The sequence below is a fragment of the Gobius niger genome (assembly GCF_951799975.1).
Source record: "Gobius niger genome assembly, chromosome: 13".
In the NCBI taxonomy this organism is placed as follows: Eukaryota; Metazoa; Chordata; class Actinopteri; order Gobiiformes; family Gobiidae; genus Gobius; species Gobius niger.
In genome coordinates, this window is record NC_136864.1 from 20,994,113 (window position 1) to 21,004,952 (window position 10,840).

Consider the following 10,840-nt stretch of genomic DNA (forward strand, 5'->3'; position numbering starts at 1 on the left):
AGGCACCAACCTCAACGAGAAGCTACGGTCCATTACTTCCTTAATCGATACTTTGTCTTAGGTACAGACACCAACGCTAGAATGTGGGACGGCAATAAGATGACCCAGGCACCTGACTCATCTTAAATCTTAATGGGTACTTACACCAACCTCTCTAGTCTCCTTCTTGACGAATTCTTCATCTTCACTTGGTGAGCTCTCTAGTGGACCAAAACTGAAAACAGAGTCATATATCAGAGCCAAATGTTCATAAAAGTTTTTAAAAAAAAAAAAAAGAAAAGAAAAAACTGTTTGACCATCACCTACCAACCTATTGGGTTATTTGCTTAACTAAACATGAAAGATAAAATAAAAGGTTTCTGAAAAAACTGAAGACTTGTAAAAATACCTCACAGGGAGCTCCTCCTCTTCATCTTTCCAGACCCTATTTTAAAAAAAAGAGAACATGATCTTATTTAGCTTTCTGTCTTTTAGACAACGCTTTATATTACACTTTTGGGAATCCAATGATGAGCCGAAGACATGGTGGTCTAAAAGGTTCTCAAATTGCATTAGTAATAAACAAAATACGTATAAGCCCATATGTTTCAAATCAAAAGTTAGAGAATTCAATAAGACTTACGTTTCGACCAAAATATTGACAGACGACTCCAAGTCTGGTTCTTGTTTCGGTGAACGAGGAAAGTCCATAAGTGTATTAGACCCCTGGTCTTCCATCGCAGTCACAGCAAGTAGCATTTGTTATGTTATCGTGCCATAATATCCTGCACACAGGGTCTATTTACTCAAAAGATTAAACTCATTTAACCCATGTCTCATCACAACAAATCTTCTTCTTCTTCTTCTTCTTCTTCTTCGGGATTATTCCGGCGGTTTGCCACCAGATGTTAGGGCATTACCGCCACCTATCACAACATGCTCAAACTGCTACTTCTTCTTCTTGCTTAGTTGCGGATGCATAGCCGACGGAACCAGAGCACTACCGCCCCCCTCAGGACAACCCATCTGAATTTAGAAGAATGACGCTCATTCTGTGAATAAAACAAATGTCTTGCAGCTATATGACTTATTCCCCTCAGTATTAGCAGGACCAGTTTAAAAGTTTTCCTTATAGGCATGTATACAAATTGCAATTTTACTTTGTTTTACTCCAATAAGGTGGGATAAAAACGACCAGATAAAGTATAAGCCGATACTAAGGAATAATCTGACACTCTTAACACTTAGCCTATATTTTCCTTCATTATTCATTTTAAGCACGAGTGCAGTCCAAACATGTCTGCTGCCCTCCACTTAGTCAGAGGAACGTAGGCAAGACTTTACTGTGTTGTCAGTCGGAATTCCAGATAAGGACTCGCACTTCATAATCACGATTGATGGCACCACATACCATCATTTCCTGCTCAGTGTTTTCCCATACTTATCGCATCAGCTCATTTCCTGTCTTTTCAGGCCAAGACATGCCTTACCGTTCATCCTTCAAAACTATGCGACTGCTGGTATTACCTAGTACCAAAACTGACATTATTGGATTGGATAAGGATTATTTAAAGACATATTGCACCAATAATGAAGCGCTTGCTCTTGTGTTAACCTGTCGCTTTCGGTGTGCCCTTGTGCAAGGCAACAGAATAGAGGCCAGTTGCGACATCTACTGTTTCAAACTGGTACAGGGAGTAATTAAAAATGAAATTGTAAAAGCCTGCATTGGTCATTTTGGCTTTGATGGTTGTTGTTGTTGTTGGTGTTGTTGTTGTCATGACAGCTGAAAAAATAAGCATACAAAATGTGGCACAAGATTAGAAAAGGTGTGCAGCAGCAAGCAGGAATTTCAAATGGCATTAGCGGCTAATCCAGGAGAAACTTGTCTTTGTCACGTATAAGGTTACATGTCCCAGAGAGAATGTGATCTATGTCAAGCATGCTCCTCATGGCAAGAGGAGAACAAGAGAGCGGGCCACTCGAGAAAGTTGAACCCAAAAGAATGCAGCTCTGGTATTCATTAATCAAGAGCACTTGCATTAGCAGTGGAAAAAGAGGACAGGAATACAGAGATATTGTGACCAGTCAACCCAGAAAGAAAGCTTTATCGTAACAACACACCACAAAATGGGTATATTTAACATTTTATTGCTTGATGAAATGTTGCATTAAATGGTAAAAAAAAAAAAAACCTTCATATTGTTTGAAGTTCACAGAAATGTCACATGAAGTTTAACACTTGTGTGCAGCTAGACATGACCGTGATTGTCTGAACATTACTTTTGACAGTACATAAAACTCTTTGGCATTATGCCCAATGCAGTATCTAAAATAATAATACAAATGTCTGTAAAAAATATCTATGTAACATTAATATTATTAATATTAACCTGTTAGTTTAGAAGCTCACAGTAAACACAAAGAGTAGTTTTCATCTCTCGGTGGCACTCTTACCAGCAGAGCTCCCACATTTCTCTCAAACTCTTATCAGACTTGCAAACATACCATTTTGGCCCAAAAAAAAAAGTTCAATGTATTAGGCACCTCCTAGTCATAGAGCCATAAACCTCTGCAGATCCAGCTACAGAGGCTCAAGGATGATAACGAGCAGCAGGAGCAAATGAAATAAGTGTAATACCTGTCAGGATGAATAGATTCCAGATCTGAGTTTGGGGGATGGGGTTGCTTTGTTAACTTTGTTGTCAAGGAGGGGAATGCAAGTCTGAACTCCACATAAATTACGTATTTTGTAGAAAATGTAGAAACCACAATAAATATCTAGCTTTTCATTCAGTTGGGAAATAATATTTAAGGAAGGGGGAGCAGCAATAGTTCACATATATGTATACTGTAGCGCATATAAATATTTGGCATTCACTCTGAGAAAACATGTTGCCCTATTACAATCCACAATACTGTCTAAGTACCTCAGACCTGTAGCATCTTTACGTGCACAAGCTGCCAGCAGCTGTACAGCTCGGTGAGAGGTTAGGTGTGAATCAGAGCACAGCTCTGGACCCAAAATGTAATGTCCATTTCACACTTTGTCAAACTTTCACTTGTCTTTTCTTCACAGACACTTGTCCCACGTCCACTTCCCAAGTCTTTAAATAAAGATTTCCACTGCCTCTGACTCCAGCTCATCCAGGCCTTTAAATGGGTTTAGTAGCAACTTTTTAGGCACAGTCTTCTCTGAAAAATAAATAAAAAGGTTGAATCAATGCGTGTGTATTATCTACAGTATATAATATAAATGACAAATGCATGAAGTGAACTTTGTTTATCAAACATGCACATCCTTCAAGCTATGATCTGGCACACACACTAAGAGGACATTTGAACACAAACTCACCAGTGTTAAGCTTAGTTTGGCTGGAAGTCAGTTTGGCTTTAGTTCTGTTCACTGGTCGCTCCAGAGTCCCAGGTTCAGATTGCGCAGAGAATTGTCGATTTGGCAAAGTCTGATCATCTGAAAGACTCTTCGCTGAAAGACAATTATTGAAAAGGTCAAATAAAATGACATTAAAAAGTAATGACCCTACTGGTGATTTATGTGTTTTTACTACAGTACGTAATGTATGAATGTTCAATTGTTTCAGTTTATATACAATATATGCTCAGTGAGTGGATATCTCAAAACCTTAAGCACTTTGTAATATAAAACACAGAGTGGGGCCAGGGCAATCATAAATGATTCAAACAAGGCAACGTTATATTGCTCACCTCTGCTCTTCACGCTGCTGCTGCTAATGTTGCCAGTGCTGATCACAGGAGTGGAGGAGGCAGGTCGCAGAGGTGCCCCCACATCACTGTACAGGTTTCTAGAGGGACATTCCTCCCTTTTCCCTTGGTCCTGGTGCAAACGCTGGTTGAGGATTTTGATGACTGCATCCTTTTCCAGAATTTGAGCATAAAGTGTACGAATTCTGAGGGAGGTTAAAGATGTAAATATTGATTAACATTGATAAAACTCTTGTGAACAAAAAAGGGCTGAATGCAGACATGTACTGTATGTAGGCCTACCTGTTTTCCATCTCTTGATTCCTGTAGTCAGCAGGCGGTAGGTCCTCATTGAAACTGTTATTCGAGGAGTGACAAGGCGAGTGGTTAATGATGGTGGTGTCTCTGCAATCAGAGATGAATGCATGCCTCTTTAGATGAATTCGAAATATGTGTTTAATGATGTCCTGAGTTAGTTCTTTTGGTTACCTCTGAGCAGCAGCAGTAGCAGCCACCTCCATAGCAAACTGCCGCATGGTGCTCTCCTCTAAGTACTTCTGCTCCCAGCGGACCATGTCCGCCTCCAGAGCCAGGATCCGCTCCTCCTTTTCCTGAAGATGTTCTTGAAGAGAGCTCATTGTTGTTCCTGGGGGCTGGTTCTGCCTCTATGGGTAAATAAGAACAAATCATTGACAATTAATTATAAATGTTTGTCACAGCAGGGAGTATGCGGACACAGGGTTGATTTTTTAATTTAAACACATATTGTATAGTTGTATATATTTACTATAATTTAAGAGACATAAGGTAGGCTATAATTAGTCATTTTACTGCCCAAAATGAACTGAATATTGATTTACAAACATAATCTGTATATATGTTATGCACAATTCTCCTTTTCCCCAATATTGTGCAGCCCTCCTGTAACTTATATTTTTTGTATTACCTGTTGTGCCCTCAAGGTCCGCAGCTCCTGCTCTAGTCGCGTCCTGAGTCTCATCTCCAGGCTTTCCCGTTTCTCACAGGTGGACTGCAGCTGTGCCAGGGCGCTCTGAAGCCTCTCTACCTTCTCCACATACGCCCGTTTTCTCCTCAGCTCCTCTTCCAGCTGGCGCCCCCGTCCCAGTGCAGATTCTAGGGCATCCTCCAGACGCTTAGCTTTGAGGTTCTGCTCCTCTGCCGTCCCCCGCAGTCGCTGCAGCTCCCGTTCCATACGCTCACGTTCACTGTTCTGCTCCTCATCTAAGACAACAGCAACAAGTTGATTATAGTGGGTTCACAAGATACTGATCGTAAATTATACACTGCATGTCCGATGTTATTATGTTAGAAGAAGACACTGCATAATAACAACCAAGTTTGAAAACAATTTCCACCCAAGGTAAAAATATGAAGGGGCTAATAAGTATAAGAGCTCCCAACATGGAGGCCAGTGTTCTTCATTTAGTGAAGCACTCACGGTATGTTGAGAGGAAGACGGAAGAGGGGGTGAAAGCTGCCCTATCCCTTTGACCCACATAGCAGCAAGCATTTCTCGTCAAGGCTACAAAAACACAGCTTTCACGCAGAACTTCATTTTTGCCACTGCTTTGTAGTTGTTAGATCCTTATAGCTCTCGTATTATCGTTTCAGAGTGCTATGCGGATTGAATTCCTTATTATTAAGCCTTCTGACCACACAAGGTGAGGTTATGCAAGTGGAATTTGTAAAAGCATGAGCCCTTACATACAAATGAGCCTGCTTTGCTCTGCTACAATCCAATCATGCATGTTAGGTTGCAAAGAGTGCAGGGAACACGCAATACTTACTTTGTTCGAGGAGTTTAGCCACGATGTGCTGGTTATGGTCAGCAGCCTGTGCTTCTTTTGCCACATGCGATCTGGTATTTTCCAAGTTTTCTGCAAAGCCAAATGTACACATTGGTTAAGGCAAACGCATTTTTACCCTCATCGCGACTGTATATTTGCGGCTCATACCTCTTAAATCTCTGTTAAAATCTTGAAGTCTTCTGACCTCCGCCACCAGTCGCCTCCTCAATGTCTGCTCCAGGGTTTCTCGCTTTGTGCTGCCCTTCATTAGTGTTTCATAGGCCTCAGAAATGCGCTGGATTTCCTGCTCCAACTGGGAAGGAAGGGGGAAGGAACAAGGAATACAGAAATAGCAAAGTGGAGAGAGAAGAGTTTTGGTTAACTACTTTAGTTGAACACACAGGAATGTTGGTTCATGTTGTTACAGTACAAAACTATGTGTTTATGTATAGGGGATTGTATGGTACACTCAGCCAGTATGTACAAAATGTGTGTGGTACAGTTCTGAGAAGGAATTTTTGCTTGTACCACTCCCTGTGTGACTGATTTATATCTACATTCCTGAGGGCTGATAGCTCATGTTCCAGGTGTGAGCTCAAAAAGCTGGTACACACACAACACCGCGCAACTTCACACAGTGACACACAGCGACACGCACAGTATGTGAAAGAAGTCTGGGAAGACTGCCAGCATTCGGAAGGTGTACATGCCTGTGCCTGGACTGTGGAGACGGCATAGAGACACCCACCATTACAGCAGTCACACAGGCATGTTTACTCAGGGCTGTGGCCTGACGGGGAAAACTTTCCAACCCCAGCAATTACCATTCTTTAAGACTGAGACCAGGCAGAAGCCACGTGACATAACACCAGCACACTGAAGTACGATTTACAACGGCTGGCTGAGGTGTCATTTGTCTTGGAGGATGTTGTAAATGGACACAAGACATCATGTTTTAGGCCTGTTAAGTTAAAAGTAAAAGCCACCAAAAGCAGGGGAGAACTATTGAGTGCTGACTGAGATGAAAATGTGTGGCCCGACAGAAACTGAAGCACACATACTTTGGCTGCCTTTCGATCCGACACACAATAAGGGCAATGTGTAAAAAAACAGTTGCCACTGGCATGAACGGTGGCAGCTGCTGGTCTCTCTTCCAGATGAACCAGTGTGCCCACAGCGAGCTGACAACTGTGCCCTGGGCTTGTGTTTTTGTTTTTGTTAACACTGAAGCCTCTTCGGACACCTTTGTTTTGAGGTGAATCTTGTACTTTGTGTCAATTATTACGTGTAGATGAATTGAATCACTGTGTTAAGCTTGATGGAAAGTGTACTTTTCTATTACCTTTTGAATACGGCCTCCTTTCTCTCTGTGGACTTCGAGCTCCTGCCTCAACCTCTCATTCTCCATTAGCAAAAGCTCCACTTGGTTAGGCTCTTCCAAACCAGCAGGGGGCAGGCTGTGTAACGAGTTGTAACAGGGAACTTCAACTGCCTGCTCAAACCTGTTAAAAAACAAATAAAGAGTGAGGATGAAGAATTGCACTTTAAATAATTGTTTTGTCAAATTCAGTATCAAAAATAAACCCTAAGCCAAGCATAAATAGACATGGTTTAGGCCTCAAGTCAATAAGCAAGACATGTGAAGCTCTCTAGTTGTTAGTCTAAGGAGGAAAGGAATTGGTTCTCATAGTGGAATGTGGCATGACTCATTTTAAAGGTATTCAAGTGTGTGAAACTACGCTGATTGCATTCATGTTGCTCTCATAATGTGTAGGCTTACACGGTGAAAATCGAACAAGTCCCATTGTACCTTTGCACTGGTTCTTGGAGCTGGTGAGGGATAAATCCTTGGTCCAGAATAGGGACTGAGTACTCTGGTGGAGGACAGCGATTGTCCAGGCCAGCAGTATTGTAGTAAGGTAGCTCCGGATAGCTGTGAGAAGTGCTTTTGAGTGCTTCTGCTTTGGCAGTATTAATCCTCTCAAGAGACATCTGCATTCGCTGCTCACTCAGTGATCGGGCATGGCTGCACTTCAGATCTGTATGGTCTGCCTCTGCATGGAAGGCCCCCTCGTAGAGCTGCGTGACAGGGCCCGTGGGAGCCCAGTGAGAGGCCAGATACTGAGAATACACCTTCGCCTGGTCATATGTTGGAAGCTCTTCGCCATGGAGTTGTAGGAGCTGGAAGGGGCTCTCCGAGTGCTGGTAGTCCCCGTGATGCTCCTGGCCCTGGGGCTCCTGTCGGGCTGAGAGCTGAGGGGATGAGGGCTCCTCCTGGGTCAGACTCTCTAGAGAGGAGCGGGGGCTTCGGCTCATGTCGCCTCCACTGCTGGGTGCGCTCCCACTGCCTCCACGCAGGGCCTGCTGCTGGATGGCCAGTAAGGTGCGTGTGTCTGTGGGGTTTCCATATCGAAGCTGCTCTCGGATGAGTCTGTGCAAAACTGTGCCAGAAGGCTCCTCAGTAGATGACATAGTGCTTTATTCTTTCAATGGGACAGTTCCAAAGTCCTAAATAGATCAGCCGCAAACCTGTGAGAATAAGAAAGTCAATTAGTATTACTATGATATGACATTGATAAACACAGGCACATTACCCCACTTGCCATTATTAGAATAAACCCCGTAGCCATAGTAACCACACATGTTTTAATAAAGGTTTAGTTGGACATTGGATTTAGGCTTTTAGCAAATGTGGAATTGACTACATTTTCTCAACAGCGACAATACAGAAATGTGGAGACATTTTCCATCGCAGTTAAAAAAAAAAAAAAAAGACATGCGCCAAAAATTCCAATCTCACGGGGGAGCAAAAGCGCACAAAAACTGTTCTAAAACAAAACATTTATAGCCAATATTATAAACAAAAACTAGTTTATAAGCTTTAAACTTGATCATAGCGTTAAATTAACCGAGGGAAAATGCGATCTAGTTAAAGCTTATACATTTTAATCCAGTTTTTCAGCTTGTTCTGTTGTTTCTATATTGTGTAGGGAAGAGATTGCCCTTACCAGCTCACGCGCTCATCATAATATCCTTATTTGTGCGTAAAACTTTAATCCAGAGTTGTCCAAACTTAAACGTGTCTCATATTTGTCTCATGAGACGCGGTGCTTCGGTCCTGCCTCGATGTGAAATGACTGTGGAGGGAAAGAGCGGCGATAATAAGTAACCGAGGCGAGGAGGGACTGAGGTCGGTATGCCAGGAATGTCAAACGCGAGCTCCCTCGGGGATCAAAAGCGTGAAACCACACAGAAGGGAGGGAGAGAGAGAGAGGCCGAGAGGCCGGGGGAGGGGCACCCACAGGGCTGCTGCACTGAGGCTTCTGCTATTGGGCAGCATGCACTAACAATTAGCGACCTTACCTAGGATGTAAGATCTACTCGCTCCAGGAATGTGCAGTCTCAAACAAAAGTAGGGCAAAAATATTCACATTTCAGGCCAGCATCAGATTATTTTGATTAAATCGACAAGGTGCATGGCATTAGCAACATGTGCACTGTAACTATGCAGTTAAAGGTGACGAGGTTGTAGCATATGTTGATGAGATGCTTTTTCTTTAAATAGAATTTTAATCATAGCTTTGCAACACACTTTCTTTCACATTTGGATTTTAACTGATGCACTCAATAAAGCACATGAAGGTCTGCATTGAAACAGCAGGCTAACTTAAATATAATGAATCAATCTCTTGTCTAATTTTGATTTTCAGATGAAATTGTCATCTCTCTGATTACAGGTCACAGAGGGTAAGTCAAAGCCAGGATGTGAAGCCCTGCATGCCTGGTGCATGTGTACTGTGTGGTGTGCAGCAGCTGTCCTCTGGAATCTCAGCTCCGTAAGGTCCAATGCTACCAACACACTCAGGCTTTTGTATCCAGTGACACTCAGACTGCAAAGCTGAGTCTTTGGGATGCCACTGGATGGAATGGCACTTGACTTATATTTACTCGCGCAAATCCTTGTTGCAGAAGCAGTATTGAAATACTTGTGCCAAATTATGCCACTTAAAGTCATTCAGTGCGTTTTTTCCCGTTACATCTGTTTATTGAGTGCTATTTCTTTCCCAGGTACATTCCCTTCTTCAGTTGGAGGACAATTTCTGCTTTCAGTTTCAATTGGTGGGCCAAAGCTCAAGAATAAACCAGCCCTGGGTGAGTTACCAAATAATGACCAACTAACTTAAACCAGCTAGTTGTTGTTTTCCTCTCGGGCGTTGAGGACATCAAATGACTGAAATAGCAGACATTATTACTCGTAAATGTAGTGTGTTTTAACGTAAACACTCATTAATATCGTTAACGCATACAGTGTTTCAAACGAAAGCTGAGACCACATACAAACTCTAGAAATTAGAGCAACCAAATAGGTCACAGTAATTGATTGAATCGCTAATGTGATCAATGAGCTGGGGTTGATTGTCTCATTTCACCCCACAAAAATCTATAGAGACCAGTGATTGACCAGCATAGTATGTCCCATGTCATCTTCCGCTGCCTGATTTACTTCATGTTTCCGATGTGTCCCAAAACAGAAGCTGGTAAAAACATGCAGACAGTGTGTCTCCATGGGCGGCTCTCACAGGCAGGCGACTGGTCAGCAAAATGCAATTCACTGTCACATTGGCACTGTTATGCACTGTCCCTCCTTTTAAAAAGTCTGGTTTGTCACTTAACACCCTCTCCTTCACTCTCTCTCTCTCTCTCAAGTGGCTCCTCTCCGGACAGCGCCCCTGGCCATCCATTGTAGCTCGCTTCCTCTTTAACCTCCACAGGAATGCAGGGCTGACCCCTTTGAAATTGCAGACACTTTCAGAGACTCATTACGAGAGATGAAGTTCTAAAATAGTGTCCCACAAGAATTCTTGGGTGTCTATAAAAACCCTGGCCCAGACACAGGATTTTATATAAATAAAATTCCCTCGTTTGTATGAAAAAAAGAGAGCGTGTGCAGCGAAGAATAGTTGAGGGCACCCTTTAAAATACGACATTACGGTTCTGTTGCTACTTTTGAGGTTTTGGTGGAAACATGACACAAGCGAGACTGAGTTGATTCAAACTACCAGTTACAAAATTGGAAACAGTTTGAGTCTAAATTTAAATAGGACTTCATAATATACTTAAAAGCCGTGGTTCAATCTCAACTGATATGGTGTCGGGACCTACCATCATGCTAAGATCGCACGCCACAACAGAAAACAGAATGAAATTTGTTATACTATATCTTATTGTAACAGAATTGTAAGAGAGTAAAATACTGCGTTGCTGTGCCAACTCTCTAATGCCTTCAGTGTATCCATTTGTATGTGTATAAAGATGTCAAATTACCTTTG

General features: G+C 42.4%; 1 protein-coding gene and 1 long non-coding RNA gene across 3 annotated transcripts; both read right to left on the reverse strand.

Annotated features, from left to right (window-relative positions):
* Positions 1-823, reverse strand: LOC306972701. Its single transcript, XR_013793531.1, has 4 exons — positions 623-823; positions 389-424; positions 151-214; positions 1-76 (listed from the first exon to the last, which is right to left on the reverse strand). It is a non-coding gene; the product is annotated as an uncharacterized lncRNA (long non-coding RNA).
* A 1,321-nt stretch (positions 824-2,144) lies between these two features.
* amotl2b (angiomotin like 2b) lies at positions 2,145-8,707 on the reverse strand. Of its 2 annotated transcripts, none has more exons than XM_079569422.1 (11): positions 8,519-8,707; positions 7,321-8,039; positions 6,853-7,012; positions 5,679-5,823; positions 5,511-5,600; positions 4,649-4,944; positions 4,192-4,367; positions 4,006-4,059; positions 3,706-3,908; positions 3,335-3,466; positions 2,145-3,174 (listed from the first exon to the last, which is right to left on the reverse strand). In XM_079569422.1, the coding sequence occupies exons 2-11, from the start codon at positions 7,980-7,982 to the stop codon at positions 3,089-3,091; spliced, it is 2,004 nt and encodes a 667-aa protein (XP_079425548.1). In that variant the 5' UTR covers positions 7,983-8,039; positions 8,519-8,707; the 3' UTR covers positions 2,145-3,088. The 2 variants fall into 2 exon arrangements, with proteins under 2 accessions (XP_079425548.1, XP_079425547.1); XM_079569421.1 differs by having other exon boundaries at positions 2,146-3,174; positions 4,006-4,107; positions 8,519-8,706.
* Between the last annotated feature and the right edge of the window lie 2,133 nt (positions 8,708-10,840).